Here is a 20,797-nt window from a genome sequence, read left to right as displayed (position 1 = left end):
GCAGCATTGTCTCATCTTGCTTGGAAGACCGCCTTCCTTATGGCACTGGCTACAGCATCACAAATTTCAGAATTGCGTGATTTGGGTGGACGATCGGTTGCATTCTTGAAAGTTTAATCCAGAGTCATAGTAAGAGCCTTACCGGAGTTCCTTACCAAGATTTGTCAATTCATCAATGGGACCTCTGGAATTATTAACTTCCCACTTCCCTACTCTGGCTCCTACTTTGGACTGTGTCTTACCGGAGAATGCTATTTTGCCCAAATCGATAAATCATGCTTGCGCAGCCTATATACCAAACCAGAGACCATATAATTTTTTATTATATGGTCTCTCGCCTAGCGTGTTGTCATTATGACAAACCGAAACATGAGTCTCAATAACCAATTCAGACAATGACCTACTTTTCAGCTGATCCGACTTTTCTCGTGTGAAAGTGAAAAGAGACACTACAAACAACTCTGGTTACACTCAGTTCCAATTCCTTGTTAATGGTATATACAAAATAATGTTCATTTAAAAGGTTAATAAAATCGTATTTCTATATTTTATGTCTAGGTGTAGGCGGCATGTCGTTAACAAGACGTCACAGACTGCCCCTGTTTGAAGAGGTCGTACAAAATTCACAACTCATCTGGCTCACTGGTTACTCCTGTCATGTGTTCTTTGCGCTTATTAAGTGCATTTTTGTAACGTACAATGTGATTGATATAATATCAAGTCCGTACCAGACCCCCAAACTTTTCTAGCGACCGAGCCTCGTTTTGAGATTTCCAGGATTTCCACATTCCCGTTTGTCAGAGCACCCTGTTCCGTGTACGACAGAGCACGCTGCACGGCGTGTTTGTAATGATTAGAAGGAGCGTAGTGTTGCAATATACAAGTGCTTAGATGTATCAAATAATATTGATTAATATTTATATATCCAGTTGAATGAGGTGGTCACAAAATTCTGGACTGGTTATTGTACTAAGTTGCGCAATAGGACGGAACCCAGTCAGAAGGAAACGAGACTGTTGTGTAATCAATGTTTTGACTTGACGAGATACCTTGAGAGATGAAGATAACAGCGAGAATGTGTTTACATTGAACTTAGGCCTGAGGTTGACTGTTGTGGTGCTTATAAGCCTGTGTCGAATGTCTCAAATGGTAGACTACAACTGAAATATTGGAAGCAGGTTATATCCAATCAGGGATAAGATTTGGTCTTCACTGCATGGACCACATTCCTGCGCAGTGATAACTTAACTGGTCGCATGGAACTCTGAGTAGGAGAGTGTGAGTGGACGAGATATTAACCGAAAGTCATTCCATAACGACGTCATCAGACGTCGTTACCGGAAGTGACGCCAGGTCTTCATTGTACATAACGTCATCGGTGGTACATTTAACGGGAAATTTAGGGGATAACTGTACTGTGTTTGACGAATTGGTGACGTATACCGGTGGTTATATAGTTATATCGGTGACGCGTAAGCGGCTGTATAACCACCTGTATACGTCCCCAATTCGTCAAACACAGTACAGTTATCCCCATTCTAATTCAACTCGTTTTACGCTGTTTTTTCGTGAAAGAAATTCATTATTCTAATTCAACTAAGTATGTAACACGAGTTCAAAACAAATTCAAAATTAAATGCTTCAAATATATGCTATAAAAACACAAAACCTCAACAACCGTAAAAACAAAGCAAACTAGATTTAGTGTTTTAAGGTCGGTGAAAACTCACACGCCAGCAATGGACAAAGCTGAATCCATCAGAGACCTTATTCAGGACAACAAACTTGATGTTCTTATAATCCCAGAGACATGGTTGCGGGAAGGGGATACTGATAGCCTTGTTATCTCCAAGATGACACCCACAGGATACAGATGTACCCATGCACCCAGAACCAAGCGGAGGGGCGGAGGTGTAGCCATAATCTCATCTAAGGCTCTCTAATAAAACCACAACATACCTACAACTCTTTTGAAATGCTCTCTGCCAAGTTACAATCTGACGACCAAACTATGATTATCTCTGGTGTGTACAGACCTCCAGGAAGAATCTCACTCTCTGAAGACAAACAAGAAAGCGGATGCTTTCATTGCTGACTTCAGCTCTCTCCTAGAATAATTCAGTATGACAGAGGGGAAGCTCCTTATCTGTGGGGATTTTAACATTCAGAAGACAGACAGACAGAAGACAGCTCGACACAGCCAGATTCTTGGAACTCCTTGAAGCGTATAGATTAGTTCAGCATGTTGGTGAACCAAACCATGTCAAAATCACACCTTGGATCTTGTAATCACAAGAAACAATAAACTGGATATCAGAAATGCGCGCATGGATCATTCTGTTGTGTCTGATCACTATGCTTTCATAGCTACTGCCAGTTTCAGTGTGCCCAAGAGACCAAGATGCCAAATATGGTTTCGAAAATGTAAAAAAAATCGATTTGACAGAGTTCAAATCTGATCTTAAGAGTGTTGTTGAAAACCTCCATTGTTCAGATCCTGGTGAATGCTATGAACATTGCGAAAAGAATATTCGTGATATTGTTGAAGGCACGCTCCAGTATCTATCCGTACGGTAACCATTTATACCAGGGAAGCATGGTATAATGAAGAAATTTGAACAGCCAAGCGATTTCGTCGAAAGCTTGAGAGGCAGATGCGATCCACTGGCTTGAACATTCACAACCAGATGCATTCCTCGGCACGTAATGAAGTCACAGCTCTATTTGAACAAGCTAGGAGGAACTACTTTGCCAACATTATCGAGAATGCTCAAGATCAAAAGACGTCTATCGGATTTCAAATAGACTCCTATTCAAGCCAGACACTTCCAAGTGAATACTCAGATGAGAACTTGGTTACTTCTTTCTATGAATTCTTCTCAGCAAAGATCAGCACTATACGTGAGTATCTTGAACTATCGGCAGCATCAGCCTCCCAAAACGACCACATCATTGATAATGTCCAAGCACTAGAAGAGATGTTGAACTGTCAAGCTACCACTGACAATGAAGTCAGACGAGTAATCATGAAGAGTCCCTCAAAATCATGCTCACTGGATCCTATTCCAACATGGCTCTTGGTGGAGTGCGTTGATGAAGTTGTTCCCATGATTACACAAATGGTCAATGAATCGCTCCAACTGTTCCGAGTGCAATGAAGTTTGCTCTGATCAAACCAATGGTCAAGAAGCCTCACCTTGACTCTGATGTTTTCAAAAGTTATAGACCCGTCTCAAATTTATCTTTTGTTTCAAAGGTCCTTGAGAGGATTGTCGCAGCCAGGCTCACTGAACATATCATGAGAAACAGGTGTACAGAGGTTCTACAGTCGGCATATCGATGTCGCCATAGTACAGAGACGACACTTGCCTGTGTACAAAACGACATACTGCAATCAGTGAACTCAGAGGGTCCGCCATCCTAGTGCTACTCGACCTCTCAGCAGCGTTCGATACCATTGACCTTGGCCTCCCTTCACAAAGCACTAAGGTGATCGTAAGTCACTAAGGTAACCTTAGTGCAGTGTTAAAGAATGGGAGTTAAGGTTAACCTTAGTAAAGGTTGCTTCGTGAAAGGAGCCCCAGTCCACTCTCATAGAACACTCTCCAGCATAGACTCGGCGTCAAAGACAGTGCCTTTGGTTGGCTCCTATCCTATCTCTCTGGAAGATTCCAGTCAGCGAAGATCAGAGATAGTATTTCCAGCAAGGTTCCTCTAACGCGTGGCGTCGCTCAAGGCTCTGTGCTGGGACCCATTCTTTTCACCATTTACACAACCCCTCTTCGAGACATTGCAAGGGTACATCATCTGTCATTCCACAATTACGCTGATGACACTCAGCTTTATCTAGCATTTAAAATATCCCGTCATCTGTTCTATAGTCTCTCAGAAGCAAGTTAACCCTTCTAGACCTCATGATTGAAGAGTGTGTTATTCCTCCAAGTGACAAAGCACGCAACCTCGGTTTTGTCTTTGACTCATCTCTAAGCGCAGGATCTCATGTTTTATAAGTCTGTAAAACGGCACTCTGTAACATCAAAAACATCAGTCAAGTAAGAAGATTTCTGAATGTAAAGACTGCTGCCACTCTAGTCCAGTCCTGTGTGTTGTCGCATATGGATTACTGCAATGCATTGCTGTACGGTATCCTGAAACACCTCACCAACAAGCTTCAGCGATGTCAAAATGCAGCCGCCCGACTCGTGACCAAGACAAGAAAGAACCAGCGTGTTAGCACAGCCTAAAAGAATTTCAAGGTAGCAGAGAGAATCAAGTACAAGATTCTGGTACTAGTGTTCAAGGCGACGCAGGGACTGGCACCACCCTATCTACAATATGAGGCACCCAAAGCCCAGAGATCAGGGGGACAACATCTACTCCGTATTCCAACACCCAGCAAAACACGCTTTGGCAACCGCGGCTTCTTCAGAGCAGCCCCCGTTCTCTGGAACAGCCTTCCACAGAAGATCAGATCCACCACAAAACTGAGTGAGTGAGTGAGTGAGTGAGTGAGTTTGGTTTTACGCCGCTTTTAGCACTATTCCAGCAACATCACGGCGGGGACACCAGAAATGGGCTTCGCAACCACAGAACTAGTTACTTTTCAGTCAAAGTTGAAAACCGACGTTTTCACTGAAACATATTGCTAACCATTTGCAGGTTTTGTGCAGGCTCCAAAAGGCGCTTCTGTGCAGTTACTAAACTGGATACTAACGCTATAGAAATATCTAGTTATTATTAAATGTCGCCGACTATTAATCGTGAATCTGGATTATATTTTATTTTATTAAAATCTCCTTTTAAAAAACTTTAACTGTTAAAATATTTCACCACAACAATATTTAAATGTTATCAATGTAACTTAAAGTAAGCAAGGGTAGAAAACCTGATTTTGAGAATTTTAGGTATTTTTGTTTTGGCCAATTGTTTACCAATAGTTCTTTTGCATTATTTGATCGTTAATTTTTGCTTTTACACACATCCCGACGAGAACACGAGGTTAACGATCATATATTTCGATTTACATGCCAACAATCATTTGAGATACTCAGTTTTGTGTACATATATGACCACAAGTAATTATGGATTGCGTTTATTTTTATTCATATAAAGACAACATTATTATCTTCACCTTCAGCCCCACAACCCAGGTTGTCGACATCCTCAATGAAGCAGTCCTTAAAAGCAAGCTCAATGTCATAGTTCTCTACTATGGGTACTGATAATAGAGCTCAGGGAATTTCTTTGATGGGCATTTTAGAAGTTGAGTTGATGAAGAGTAATGACAATTATTATGGATATACAACTTCTTTTATTCTGTGGAGGCGACGTTTCGACATAGGTTCTAATGTCGTTGTCAAGATTCTGTGGAAGCGACGTTTCGACATATGTTCTAATGTCGTTGTCAAGCAAGTGAACATTGCTTTGTGTGCAAGGAATGATAGCTTGTGTGAAAACAGCAGCCTTCGATGCATGCACTGTTCAGCCATGTGTGTTTCGAGTTGAGCCAGTACTGACCTCCATAGTAATTCAACTGATTTCAAACAATGCAATTTTCCAAAAGCACAAGTTGCAAATTTTGCAGTAGTTGAAGGAAGTCGACGTTGTAACAGCAGAGTAATTTCCGTTCCCATCATGTTATCCCTTTATTTTATTTTTGTGTTTGCTGAAATTATATTAATTTCAGCAAAAACAAAAATGAAGCTATTTTACTTTACATGAGAGTGAAAAGAGTATTCGCAGTTACATTTGTGCATTGATACACTTCCTTTAGGGACCTACATAATTTATGCCTAGGGGGAGAAGGGGGGGAAGATGATTTTCATGGAGAAGCATGTACAATGTGAATGACGCCCCCCGCTAAAATTTATGTACAAAGTAAGTGACCCCGCCCTGCATGTCTTGTACAAAATCAATGACCCCACCTCCCTTCCCATAATGTTTAAGCACATTTTTTCAATATTCCTAGATCTATGTACAAAATTGCTGACCACCCCTAGTACAGGTGTACAAAATTACTGACCCCCATGCGTCCCCAGAACAAAATGGGTGACACCCCCCCCAAAAAAAGAAAGAGAAAAAAAAGAAAACAGAAATCATCATCACCCCCACTAGCCATAAATTATGAACGGTCCCTTAATAATTGTTTGCAGAATAACAACAAGTTTAATGCGACATTTGGCTCCTTTTATGGTGTGTAAAGTTTAGTAAACCCGACAGTTATTAACATGACAGAACATTTATTCAGTTGAAAGATTTTTTTTCTGCCGTATCTAATTCTCCATATTTCACTTCTTTGATTGTCATGTTGTGGTCATTCAGCAGTTGATGTCAACGTTGCAATCCGAGGTGCTTGGAGAGTACATACATGTACTGGTTAACGAGATTATCTGAAGGCAGGCGGAAACTGTCGAATCCAAACGAGGCTAACTTAAAATGGCAGATTTCGACAACGAAGGATACACTGAGAGAGATCAGGATGTTAAACCTGATCGCCAAAGGTGAGTTGAGGATAGAAATTAAGTCTAGAGTTCTGCCACTTTGGTATGCATATTTAATGTGTCTTTGCCGCTAAACACGTTAAATTACGTTCACGAAATTTGGGGCACTGGTTCTCCATGCTGAATTCAACATGGCGAAGCCGGTGAGACAAGAAATATTTCCTTGCTTGTGGATACTGAGGCAATAGGTGAAACTATTATTTTAGTTAGTGGGGACCAGGGTGCTGCATTGTCAATTTTTACCAAATCGGTCTTAAAGTTCCTACCATCATGCAATGAAAATGTGTATTTTGTTGAAGCATTCTTCCATTGTCGTCTGTATCACAGAGGCTACAAGTAATGTGTATATTTCATGAAGTTTCAGTCCATTGGCCCACAGAACGGAACGATTTCCGCCCATTACCCATTTTCTATGCCTAAGAACATAGGCCTATGGTTTTTATAAAAAGACTAAACCTAACCCTAAACCCGCGAAATAATCCTAATAAATAGAATACATTTCGGGCGGAACTCTTACCCATCAGGTTTGTGATGAATGATGTTTAAATCACATAAAGAACATAGGCCTATGGTTTTTATAAAAAGACTAAACCTAACCCTAAACCCGCGAAATAATCCTAATAAATAAAATACATTTCGGGCGGAACTCTTACCCATCAGGTTTGTGATGAATGATGTTTAAATCATATAAATGCCAAAATTACAAATTTTGATTAAGGTAAAAGTGCTCTTTTATATTCAGAGGACATCAATTCAATAAATTTACTGGATGTAGGATTAAAATGATATTTAGGCTTTAGATATTTACTTCTTAGATGTTATTTTTGTTAATTGGCACTACATCCAAGCAAAAGGTGATATTCATTTTCAATTTCATATTAAAGTTCCAAAGCATAGACAGTAGGCACATAGTCGGTCTTCTTGTTCTATGTTGAGATTTTGTCCTCAATCATGAGGGTGTGGCAGGAGCATCGGAATCTTGATAGGGCTTGTGTAAATATAAGTTTATTAACATGAAGGAAATCATGTCTATAGTATCGAGGATAATGGACTATAGTTAGAGATGACTTGAAAAGCGAGTAAGCAATGAGATTAGGGTTTGAGTTCATTAAAGTGTGCCAGGTTTGGATTGCAGAGCCTCTCACTCCCTGTTTGAATTCTGATAGAAAGGCATTGATATGTCCAGCATTCTGACACTTCCATACATATCCAAATCCATATTGGAAAAGTACATTTTTAATGTTGGTAACCCATGAAGTTCTGCCGACATCATCCAGTTTTTTTAACATCTTGTAAGTCTGTTTAGGGATTCTTTCGTTGTCCATATGTATGATTTTTGTCCAGTATTTATTTTAATAACATTTTAAAATACAGTTAGTATATCTTCTGCAATCTCCTAGAATGGCATCATTACTGGCTGAGGATGGTAAATACAAAATCCTCCTGAAATATTTCTGTGCTTTACTTAAGAATAGGCAAGATCATACTGTCAAAGAGTTTCGCTGCTGTTAAAAAGCATGGAAATCCGCTTTGATTGTAATATTTGATCGGATTATGCTTACCAAAATCTTTCACCTTGCAAATTTGTATATGACTGTAAATGTGATATACCATTATGTACTTAAGTATAAAAACAATTACATGTATAATCGCATTACTCGGACCTTGTATCGCGACATTCATTATATCGTGGCACGTGGAAACATTGGAGAAGCAGAAACACCACACCCCGCATTGGCTGCTTACATATGCAAATTATGTAAAAAAAATCATTGCTCTTGAAAAAGTCATTTATTTCATTGGAATGTCATGTCTAATTGTAGAAATATTAAAGTATTCATCTTTGCAGTAACATTTTGAAACTAGTATGACCCCTACTGCCATTGCAGCTTGCACGAATCAAAACTTACTTTGCCAAGAGTAATCCTGCGACAACTGTAAGGTCATTTGCATATTTTCCGTCCTAAAACTATATCAGGAAGTGACATATTGTGCAACTTCACCCTGCACGTGACAGCAAATTGTATGGCAGGTTTTAAGGTGGCCAAAATTAATTATGTTACATTATTGCTACCTTATATTCAAATGAATAGAAGGTTAAGATGTTTTGGTTCAAAACATGATGATATTACTTATCTTAATGAAATTCCTAAATAATTTTTAATATTAAGACGATTTAGATTCGTTACTTGTCTTAAGTAAATGTTTGATAGTGTCATTTGCTTGTACCATGTGCCATAGTAAGAAAATGGCAATACCGCGATACGATGGAGACTGGAGTTCTCTCATCTAATTGCTCTTGCTGAAAAAACATCAAAGTTAAAATAATAGTCTTTTCTCAAATATGTAGATTAAATGTCATGCTCATCAGATTTCATAATAAAATAGGCCTTATGAGTTCACAATTTATTTCCCATTACGGATATATCAAGTACCACGATACAACGAGGTCGCAGGCAACATGTTATTTTTACAACAAAGAAGTTAAGAGTGACGACACTTTCTTTTATTAGGGAAATTGTATATAATAGAATAATTATTATGAAACCCTCTATTATCTTGGCAGTTAATGTTACCGCTATCAGGATTATGAAAGCCAACTGACATTTGGTATTTTATATATATTTTCATTTATTTTATTTAGTTTTATCTTCATTTCTGTTTTAAATAATGTTGTATATAGTCACTCCTCATTCAACAAGATTTTCAACACTGTCAAACATTTACTTTCCACAAGTATTGAATCCTAATATATTGAATGTGAAAATTATTCAGGAATATCATTAGGATTAGTTATGTAATTTTATTTTAAGTTTAACCAAAACAATTTAAACTTATATTCATTTGGATACATGGTAACAGTAGTGTAACATAATAATATTTAGCCTTAAAGTGTGCCATAGAATTTGCTCCTGTGTGCTGTGTGAAGTTGCACAATATGTCACTTCCGGTTATGTTTTTTGGACAGTAAAGATGCACTTGACCTTATAGTTCTTGCAGGATTACTCTTGGCAAAGTTAGTTTTGATTTGTGCTAGGTGCAATGATGATAAGTCAAACTAGTTTCAAAATATTCTAGAACCTAATTCAAAGATGAATACTTTACTTTATATATGATTAGACGAGATATTCCACTGAAATATATCCATTTTACTAGAGTGATGAATTTGTTTACATAATTTGCCAATGTATACAGCCGAAACGGGTATTGTGTTTCTACTTCCCGATGTTTCCACATGCCACACCCATTTCTGATGTCCCCTGCCGTGATATTGCTGGAATATTGCTAGAATCGGTGTAAAACCAAACTCACCCACCCAATAAAGTGCACCCCTTCCTCTGAGGATGTCATGGATATATAGCAATCAGTGGTTTCCATTTGGCATTTCTCATGTCTCTTGTAAATATTCAATCTAAGATTGCGTTATAACATGGTTTAATTTGAATGGTATGCTATTGTAGATGTAGTTTTGTTTCCCTTTAATGTCATCTTTTAATTTTGTTGATTTTTAACAGTAGTGTAGTTAAGTAGGCACACATGTTCAAATTTCAGTTAGTGCAGCAAAGAGGATCGAATTCATGTTGCCAGCGTGAATCTGAGCTAGACTAAGGAGTTAGTCAACACCCCAAAAGGAGCACTATCCAAAATAGAAACAAGTTTTCCAAGTTGTCAATGTTTTGCCTTTGTGCACAATGACCAATTTCTCTGCAAAACTAGAAACTCCTTAGATATATATATATATAAATAAATAAATAAATAGCAAACCCATACCCTACCTCACAACCTTAGGACTGTAAAAGTGTGTCTAACCTAAGGATTGTAAAATGGTATTAGACTAGAAAGGATATCTAAGAATAGAGTTTGAGGTAGCATAGCCTAACAATAGGATCAAATTCAAAGAGGCAGGAGATATTTGTGAATCCAGAACAGCCATTAGTTGCCTTACCCAGCTGGCACTATAGTAAGCTGCACTCAGTACACTCCATTATTACGATTTTAACTTCTCTGAGAGAATTGTATGCCATAACCAATTTTTCTAGGACATCTGTATGTTTTCATTATATGTTTTCTGATATGGGGTTTTCACTGAGTTTTTGATGTCAAGGAATCTTAACTTGGGTCGAAACATGACCTTGATCAAATACTTAATGGTTATTAATATTAACACAGGGCTCCAGATAAGGGCTGTATCGGTGTATGTACGGATGAAAAATATGCACAATACCGTAGGAAATAATTTAGAAAATGTAGCAGATACGCACAACAGCAATGGTGTACGGTCTTAGAATCATCTGAAAAAGTATTGTTTTATTGTTCATTGACCTGTTTACACAAAAGTACCAATGTTGTGGTGCATATATGAAACGAAACACACGATTACTGATACTCCATTAATTTCATTCAGTACTCTAAATGTACACTTAAGGTTTTCCAGTACTCCTATATTGATCAAACAAGGAGTACGTACTCCTGATGTTGAAAAATTATCTGGAGCCCTGTAGCATATGCAAGTCTTGGATTCTTAGAAAGACAGTCTTTTTCTCTGAACTGGCAACTCATTAATATGTTGCTCTCTTCCCAATTCCAGTCTGCGACGGTCTAGGTCAAGGTCACCAGTCAGACGGTCCCGGTCCCGTTCACCAAGACGAGACCGTGATAGGGACCGTGAACGACGTCGGCCAGTCAACCTTATCTCAAAGAGAGTCATCATTAGTAATATTCCGTATGAGATGAAATGGCAGGATATCAAGGACTTGTTCAGAAAGGAAGGTCAGTCTCAGGAATTAAAGTTTAACATGAACATTTATATCAAGTGATTAAGCAATTACAGTTTGACTGGCTAGTTAATTCATCATTTCATTTAATATTTGATATTGAAACTTAGTTAATCATTTGTATGCTCAACTTGGATCAGAAGAGTATTGCTCCTAAAATCTAGTTTAATTAAAAGTTATGACTAACATATCATATGGCAAAATGGTTTATTAGTCATTGAGTATCTCCCAGTTACACTTGAAATTATTTCATTTCAGTTGGAGAGGTTGCATATGTTGAACTTTTTGAGTTACCTGATGGGAGACCGAAAGGAGTGGGGTAAGTGTTCTTGTTGCAATCTTGCAATGATAATATCTGATTACCTCCCTGTCTTTTTGAGAGACACTATCATTTATGACTAATTTATTATCTGTTTAAACTAAGTGATATATGTGAAATGAAGCATGAAAGTCATGGGTCCATCTTATAATACTTTTGTCATTTATTAATTTAATGTGATGCATTATACATGTAAGTAACATTGGTGACATTCGGTTTTCCAGTGTGGTGGAATTCAAAGACAAGGAAATAGCTAGGAAAGCTATTGAAACCATGCACAAATACAAACTGAAGGACAGATTTATGGTTGTCCGTGAGGTTTGTATGCTCTTTCACAAAATTCTTCTTGAATATTTCATACACATAATGACACTGTTGATTTTTCATTTGATAGGTTCGTAATTCAAGTATTTACTTTTTGTTAATGATTGATACTGCTTTCAAATTTATCTTTTAAAGACAAGTCGAAGGTATTTTTTTCTCCAGTCGTCAGTCTGTGTCTACCTGTGTACATTAAGTTTTATTGTCTCCCAGCTTGTAGATAAATTGAAACTTGTGAACTAGTCTCAAATGATACGAGCTAAAGAGGACTTCCATGACTGGTATTCATTAGCCAACAGCACAATTTACTGGCAAACAAGGATAAGTTGGACCCGCGCAGAGAACGCGTTTACGAGAAGTAGGCGGTGCACGGCAGTGAACAAACCAATTTGGCTTGTGAAAGGTAGAGCAGATGTAGGCTAGTGCACTTTCATTGCATGACGATGAAATTGATTCCTCACGTAGCTGTTGAACTCAGTGTTTGCTGAGACAGGCCACAAGTTTCACTACACTTGATTGCGGACAACCTGGGAGCTGTTCGCTAACAATGGCAAGCGCCAGTGGGCTTCACTCATACATGCTAATATGGGTCAATTGTCAGGTCGGTGCTCAACTTATTCTTGTTTGCCAGTAGTAGAATAGGGCTAGTGTGATATACAAACTGTTTCTGGACGTAATGATTGTTGACCTCAGTGATTAAGTTTTAAGATGTCTTTCATATCTACTTTGTTTTTCAGGAACGTGAAACTGACATGAGGATGCAAGGAGGCATGGGTGGGGGTGGAGGAATGGGTGGTGGTGGAGGTGGAGGAGGAGGAATGGGTGGGGGAGGAGGCATGGGAGGGAGAATGGGAGGTGGAATGGGTATGGGTGGCGGAGGTGGTGGTGGTGGAGGAGGTGGCATGGGTATGGGAGGAGGAATGGGTGGGGGGATGATGGGAAACATGGGAGGTGGAAACATGATACCTCATGGAATAGACAACCAGACCCTTCAACAATTAGGAATTGAGGGTCCTGTCACCAACACAGTGTTTGTTGCCAATGTAAGTAGACAGTGTTAGAAAGTTGTCAATACATATTTTCACCTAGAAGGGCAAGATACATGAAACGAATAAAGCATAGACTTGCACATTAATTCCTAATTTTCCGGAGGCAACATTTTGTCCAGTTAATGTTATAACATTTCGTTGGTTTATTTAGAAATAGTGAACAATTGGTATATATATTATATAGTGTAACTTTTCATACCTAACCAGAGTGATTGCTATATTCTTTGGTAGCTTGACTACAAGGTGACATGGAGGAAGTTGAAGGATGTATTCAAACTTGCTGGTAATGTGCTGAAAGCTGAAATCAAAACTGACAAAGAGGGCAAGAGCCGTGGCATGGGGACTGTGGAGTTTGAGATGCCCCTTGAAGCTGTACAGGCAATTTGTATCCTTCACACTGGAATCTTTTTATGTAAATGTAAAACTGACTGTTACTGTGGATGTAAAACATGCCGGTATTGATGCCAGTCTCAAGGGCAATCTGGGAAACCTATTAATATTACTCTGTGAAAGTTTTTTTATGGAATGTTTGATCACTGTCGGATACAAGTAAGCTTGGTTGTACTGTCATAAGACATGGATGTTATGACAAAGTCACACCCTGCTCTTGTGTTACAAGTATATTGATGATTAGTGTACAGCTACTTTAGTAGTGGTTGTTCACCTCAGTACAGTTGTCATTTTAGTGAGTTTTTGGTAATTGTGCTCATGGAGTATTGAATTGGTACTGATGGAGATGTCGACAGCTTCTGCATGTGTAGTGAGCGAGTGAGTGGTTTTACTCCGCCTTTAGCAATATTCCAGCAATATCATGCAGGGGACACCAGAAATGAGCTTCACACATTGTACCCATGTAGGGAATTGAACCTGGGTCTTTGGCGTGACGAACAAATGCTTTAACAACTAGGCTACCCCACCGCCCCTCTGCAGATGTAGTGGAACCTGATATTTATCAGACCAATTTCTTTTTGTGCATAAGGAAAACATACTATTGCTCAGTAAAATTATGTTTTTTGAATTAAAATGTAATATTTTAAAATGATTTTTTCCCTTAACTATGTGAGCTATGTTTAATGGTCAAACATTGTTTGAACGCAACATGGTGGTCCGAATGGATAAAGCAAAAGAAGATCAGCCTCCACCAATGCCCAAACTTCCACGTAAGTTCCTGCCATTTAATCAAGCATCATTGTAAATTCTTTATTGCATCATTGTAAATCCTCTTTTATTTTTCCCCTGCGTAAACATTTATAATTTTGAGAACATTTTGATGAATGTATGGGAAGGATTGAAATATGTTATGAATTACCTGATGGTGAATGAAGCAATTTGTTCAATGGGAAACTGTTTTCTGTTGCAGCTGGTTTGAAGTCAATTGGTATGGGTCTTGGAGCTGGTGGAATGCCATTGCATAATAATCCACAGATGTCCAGTAAGTCTCATTGAGCATTTTATTTTAACATTACACATTTGGTGATATATGTTTGCACAAAATAATGGTCCCCAACATTTGCTTTGTATGGTCCAGGTCACTTTCGTGAGAGATTTTTGGAATAGAAGTCCTTATGATGAAGCAAAGTACGAATGTATCCAAACAGCATGTCCTCTAGTAACATATGTTATATTTGGGATTACACTTTCTCAATAAAGTACAGATTCTAGTACTTTTGTTGGGTTATAAGAACCGCAGCTTCCACAAAAGTGGGCGTCAGACAGCTGGTAGTGTGGACCATGGACTTTGTATACCCCTCTGATAAATGTAAATTGGCATGAAAGCTATGAATACACAATGCCATTTACACATATCCAGAGGGGTACACAAAGTCTGTGGCCCAGACTACCAGTTGTTCAACTTCTATTTTCTTTCTTTAAGATGTAGGATAGTTTGTGTCCTTGACATATGACATATCAATCCCCACTGTTAAATGTCATAAGACTGTAATGTCAGTGAGCATCCTTGTTTCATAATCATGCTTGTTGTGTTTCAGACATGGGAGGAATGGGCAACATGGGAGGTGGCATGGGGATGGGAGGAGGCATGGGGATGGGCAGTGGCATGGGTGGTGGTATGGGTAGTGGTATGACAGGAGGAATGGGTGGTGGGATGGGCACAGGTATGGGGGCTCAATCTCTGGGAGGTGGTAACATGGGCGGTGGTATGGGTGGTGGGGGTATGGGCAACATGGCGACAAGCATGGGTGGTCTTGGTAACATGGGTTCCATGGGTGGTCTTGACATGAACAGTGGGATGGGAGGTATGGGGGGCAATATGGGAACAATGTCAGGAGTAGGTGGCAGCATGGGAATGGGAACAGGCATGGGGAACACCATGGGAACAGGATCCATGGGAATGGGCACTGGCATGGGCAACTTTGGCATGGGGTCAGGCATGTCGGATAATTTTAGTGGAATGGGCAACAATAAGATGGGATCTGCAAGTGGAATGGGTGACTCGTTCAACAGCTCAATGGGTATGACTGGATCAATGTCTAACATGAGCGGAATGTCGGGCAGCAACATGATGGGCGGGAGTAGCATGGGCGGCGGCAACTGGGGCTCCAACTCTTCCAATATGGGAGGTAGCAGTATGGGATCAGGATACAGTGACCGAGGGGATAAGTCCCGCTCAACTAGACCTGATGCCTGCACAGTTATTGTAAAGAATGTGAGTATCTAGATTTGTTTTGGCTATTTCCATTCACAAAGCTAATGGGCTTTGGAGACTCACACACATGAAATGAACAGAAGAGTAAGAAAACTTTATATAGCTGAAGTTTATTGTCTCTACGTTAGACTGAATAGATAACCTTAGATTTACTTTTTCAGCTTCCATACTCGTTTTCATGGCAAGCACTGAGACAAAAGTTCAAGGGTATTGGTAAGAAACTTTCTGTTGTCGTTATTATTATTGATGTTGTTAATATAATTATTAAAGTATTCAAATAGTTCAGTATTGTTTGAAAACAATAAAGCTGCTCTGTTGTTGACATTTCTGAAGAGCCAAGGTGATTTATTTATAGGTGATGTGAAGTTTGCAGAGATTGAGAAGGAAAATGGTCGATCAACTGGCGTGGGTCTGGTTCGGTTTGGCAATGCAGATGATGCACAGAGAGCAATCTGTATCCTTGGAAATGTGTTTTTGTCACCAATTTGTGTGTAGTTTGACACTGTAGAGCTGTATACTGTGTCTCAAATTGTTTTCAGTTTACATTGTTTTTGAAAGTGACTGTTGCTATTCCTTGACCCTCTTCCCAGCATCCATGAACCGAACTGACTGTGATGGTCGTGAAATGTGTGTGCGTCTCTACCAGGGCTGAATATGTGAACCCAAATCACATGTACGTACCCCATGGGTCATGTGACATCAACATTGATATAGCAGTTCGTCAGCGTATTGTTGCAGATTCTTTCTTTTGGGCTTGATTTCCTCGTGCAAAGTTGTGTTTCACAAACATTCATAAGAGACATTGGCCATTGTTTTTGAAGCAAAGAATTGCTATAAATATCTGAGGAGATGTTATAACCTCTCTGTATTCATATTGTACTTACTTTACTCATTCAGTCTATAGTTCTTCAGTCTTGTCTCATTGTTAGTTATGTGCAGTGAATATGATGATCAGGATCAAGGTTTGATACTAATTTCAGTCACTGAATATTTTCATACGTCTAATATTTCTTATTATGTCATTAGTAATTACTTCAGTGGTTTTTATTATTCAGGATCAAGGTTTGATACTAATTTCAGTTACTTAATATTTTCATACATCTAATATTTTTTATTATGTCATTTGTAATTACATCACTGTTTTTTATGCTCAGGATCAAGGTTTGATACTAATTTCAGTCACTGAATATTTTCATACATCAACTATTCTTATTATGTCATTAGTAATTACATCAGTGGTTTTTATAAAACAATGTATTGTCATAAGGGATTAATAAATAATTTGAAAGGATATCAGTTGAATTCAAATTTTATTGTGGAAATCGCTTCCATTGCATAGTTATCGACATTTGGTTCAATCAGTATAGATTCCTGGTTATCAGTGTATTGATTATAGACACTGGAAGGGGCTTGGTTGATGAAGAACAATTTTCTGGCAATGATCTTTGTTGGTCTCTTTGATAACAAATTGATCCAAGTAGTGAAAGCGAGTGTTGTGTGTTCCTTTGCATTTTGTAATGCAGGAAAATGGATTTGAAGCTACATGTAGTTCATTTTCCTGGGTTGCTTAGCAATCAAGTCAATTTTTTACTCAAAAAGTAATGTCAGTGGTTTAATCTAACATTTGTGGTGACAAATTTTGAAATTTTGTTACATGCTGTTTGGGTGACTGATCATTGGCTGCTTCTGTTTTGGACTCCTGGAGATTCTGGACGTACTTTTGGTGGAATGTGTGGTCAAGTATACCATGAATGGTCAGCAAAACAGTCCACTCTTTGCCTTAACCATGGCCTGAGAATGTCATCACTGCTGAGAAAGTTGTTCAACTATGGGGAAGGGATGATTTCTTAGTTCAAGAGAACTGTTTTGTACTTAGTTATTCAATGCTGTTCTTTAATGCGTCTATGTTAACCCTTTCAAGGAGATAAGATTGAAAGAAATTGTAGCAGTAGTTTATATGATGGGGTATTTTGTGCAAGTAGATACACTCATAATGAAGTCATTAATTTTATGCTTACTATAAAGACACTTTAGATTTTCAGTTGTCAATTTTGTCACGATCAGTATAGAAACTGCTTCAGATTAAGTTGTTTTTGTTTGATAGTGTTAGTGTTGATGAGAACTGAGAGAGGTATTTAGAGTAGTTATTTAGATTTATACTGCTGCCCACAGAGACCGAGAATAGTAGCAACTAGCAACTGGATATATATTTTGTCAGGAATAATGTGTCGTGTTTTACTTTCTTTTCATATTGCAAGTTACTATGTACATGTTGAATGAAGCACCAATCCACAGACCATTAGGTTTCCATATTGGTGGAATTTTATTTCTCAGAACAATAACTAATCGTGACACTTTTGTGATAAAGGATACCATTTGGGTACTGAAAGTGTTCACTGTGTGTGGATAGTCATATTCCTTGAGGAACAGCACTTGGAAGAGGTGTTTGGCAAATGTCAGTGGTCGATCATTTGCCAGTTAATGTGGATTTGGTCATATGCTGTCAGACAGTTTACATGCTTTTCAACGTAGAGTTGATTGTACAACATGGCGGTTGGATGTTACTGTCTTCTTCTGGTGGTGGAGTAAGTATGTCTTGGTGAGGACAACTTGTTCCTTGCTGTGTGTCATGTTTTTTGTCATGTGTGTTATCAGCTTAAACATAATAGATGCTCAATTGTCTTTCAAATGTTTGACAGTTGCAAGGTTTTCTGTAATTTATTGCTATTTTGTCCTCCATGTTAATTTTACTGATAAACGAGGTAAATGCAATGCTCATGTTGTATAACAATTTTGCTGTGTATCATTGTCTGGGATTTTGACATATGAGAGAAGCAGTATTTTAACACCATTATCAACTGTTGTCTAGTAACATCTAGAATATCTTGGCTTGGCCTCCTGCAGTAGATGTTGTGTGTGTCTTTGACATTATATGAAATAGAGGCTGGGTAGACACCTGATTCGAGGGAGATTACTTGGTAGACAGCTCATTCAAGGGAGATTACTTGCTCAATCAAGGGAAGGTATCCCTTGCACCATGTGATTGTGGAATCTTGAGGCTGACGTCAACATCGGAGGAGTTGTTTTCCAAGTTACAGGCAAATGTGTTGATTTCATTTTCTTCATTGCTTTGTTCATAAATATTTTGGTCGATTGCATCAGTTGTTATAATGCTTGCACATTTGTAACCTCTCCTCTGTTGCATCTGTATTGGAGGTAATGATTGGGTTGTTTCCGTCAATTGTTCTCCTTTCCATGTGAAGGACATGTTATCTTGTGCAAGCCAGCCCGCAATGCCTAATATTTCTAACTTGCTTTATGATAATAAAAACGTTTGTCATTTCACCCTGTAATTTGTAAAATGTAATTTCAAATTAAAAGAAAAATATGATGGATACTTTATTAAATGGTTCAGTTTAATCATTTGTATGATTTATCCTTTTCTGAAAGTTCATGTGTAAAGCATGTTTTTCACATTTGCAGGTGAGTACAGAAAGGTGATTTTTTCCAGACCATGGAAAGTTCAGCTATGGGAGCAGGCTCTGTCCAGGTGAGCTAAACAGTCTCTTGAAGTTGTATAACAGCCATTACAAACTGCATGATCACAGAATATTAAGATTTACAGGCTTATTTCTAATTATCAGGGACATGTCATCCTTGTCCTCTCGTTATAGAACCATTTAAAGCTTATCACATCTGAAACAGTTTCCATGGTTACTGTGGTCTCACATTCTTGAGCCACCTGATGAGTTGGCAGCACCCTCATATTTCCTGAAAATTATGAATTTGAAAAATTACTCGAAGCAATTTATGTTGGGTGTAAACACAACACCATTCCAGTAATGTACTGAAAATGTCTGAACATTTTTTACTATACTAGTTTTCTGTCACAGCATTTCCTTATACTCTTGCTTCATGGTGGTATTTCTTTTAAGGGTTGAAGAGGGCCTTGGATTAACAGATAAATCCTGTTCAGCTCCACCAAACAAAGCTGTGATTATTCCACTGAAGCCAACTGTGAGTATTCTCAGTTGTATGACTTGGGTTAATTCTTAAACCTGTATCAAAATGGTTTGTCTAGTACAAAACTGGGCCACCAACCTACACGTGTATATCTTTTCCACATGATCAGTCGTCAGAAGTGAATATCAAGGTGTTCATTGTATTTTTGAACATTTATATTGATGCGACAAAATCACGTGTCCCTCCAATATATGGTTATGTTTACCCTATGAATGAAAAATGCCATTTAGAAAGTTGTGAAATGTAAGACACATGATTATTGGCGAGTACGTGCCTGACTTAATGATTCCCATTTATCAGATGAAACATTTGCCTGTTTTGCAGAACTCCAGGTGCTATCACATGCCCCAAGACAAGAGCTTGAGGTTCAAGGAAGTGGACGAATGAGAAGGAAGAAATCAAATCTTAATAATTGTAACATCATCAGTCTTCATTAAACACTTGTACACATCAGTCATGTTGTGTGTTGCTTCAGCTGGGATACATGATCAGTTTTCTGTTCTATGTCTCCCTCACGACTATTTCTGTAATTGAATCTATGATATGTTTTAGTTGGGCGTCTATTGCTGAGAGAAATATTTCCTAAATTTGTTATTTACAGGATGCTGAAATTATCCAAAGCGCAGCGTAAATGCTATATTATTGTTGAGCATTCTTGTGGCCATAAAATTGATCTTTCCTGTATGTTAGAATGTTGAAGTCTGATTTGGTTTATGTCATCTTGATAAGATGTCATGTATCCTGTAAATACAATTCTGAGGATCATAAATCTGTTAAACAGGCTGTACATGGCTCTCTGAGCAGGAAAACAATTTCCTTGCAACCCTATTTGAAGCAAAAAGCTGCACATTGCTTACAAGTTTAAATTCACAAGACACAGCAAAAGTACAAAAGTTCACCTCAGCTTTGATGCAGGACACATACAAACTTATACTGTATACTCCTTGTGATACTGCTTCAACGAATATTGTTTTTTGGGGGCACTGACTATCAGATGTGCATTTCAGAGTGCTACATTTTAATTAGGAAAAAGTCCTCATGTACCTTTTGGTGGTTACAGTGATATAACAATGTTTTCTTGTACTGGCTTGGAGAAGCACACACAACAGTTGTTTGTCATCATTGATATATTACTAAATAGGTGT

General features: G+C 38.4%; 3 protein-coding genes across 3 annotated transcripts in view; all 3 read left to right on the top strand.

The window, feature by feature from the left end:
* The window catches only part of LOC124265719 (myelin expression factor 2-like), a 36,295-nt gene extending 16,190 nt beyond the window's left edge, over positions 1–20,105 (top strand). The window contains exons 14-15 of the mRNA XM_046700530.1: positions 19,565–19,646; positions 19,977–20,105. The gene's annotated coding sequence lies outside the window, so the exon portion shown is untranslated. The remainder of the gene's footprint in view (positions 1–19,564; positions 19,647–19,976) is intronic.
* LOC124265675 (myelin expression factor 2-like) lies at positions 6,372–12,748 on the top strand (the record flags this gene model as incomplete). The annotated part of the gene is made up of 5 exons (XM_046700476.1): positions 6,372–6,500; positions 11,089–11,270; positions 11,534–11,594; positions 11,819–11,912; positions 12,653–12,748. Coding segments are annotated over exons 1-5 (498 nt in total), but the record flags the coding sequence as incomplete, so codon positions are not given.
* On the top strand, positions 12,809–16,922 carry LOC124265718 (myelin expression factor 2-like). The gene is made up of 8 exons (XM_046700529.1): positions 12,809–12,958; positions 13,196–13,349; positions 14,029–14,124; positions 14,325–14,396; positions 14,953–15,629; positions 15,791–15,842; positions 15,985–16,083; positions 16,220–16,922. The coding sequence occupies exons 1-8, from the start codon at positions 12,818–12,820 to the stop codon at positions 16,279–16,281; spliced, it is 1,353 nt and encodes a 450-aa protein (XP_046556485.1). The 5' UTR covers positions 12,809–12,817; the 3' UTR covers positions 16,282–16,922.
* Positions 20,106–20,797: the final 692 nt, after the last annotated feature.

The sequence above is a fragment of the Haliotis rubra genome, unplaced genomic scaffold (assembly GCF_003918875.1).
Source record: "Haliotis rubra isolate DU_JTF1 unplaced genomic scaffold, ASM391887v1 Scf99, whole genome shotgun sequence".
Lineage (NCBI taxonomy): Eukaryota > Metazoa > Mollusca > Gastropoda > Lepetellida > Haliotidae > Haliotis > Haliotis rubra.
This window is presented reverse-complemented; position numbering and strand designations above follow the sequence as displayed.

Bases quoted from the DNA above. Each gene is read 5' to 3' on its own strand.
- LOC124265718 (XM_046700529.1), top strand. From the start codon at position 12,818: ATGGGTATGGGAGGAGGAATGGGTGGGGGGATGATGGGAAACATGGGA. The intron at 14,125-14,324 runs GTAAGTTCCTGC...TTTCTGTTGCAG, and splicing joins ACCAATGCCCAAACTTCCAC to CTGGTTTGAAGTCAATTGGT. The intron at 16,084-16,219 runs GTATCCTTGGAA...CCCTCTTCCCAG, and splicing joins TGATGCACAGAGAGCAATCT to CATCCATGAACCGAACTGAC.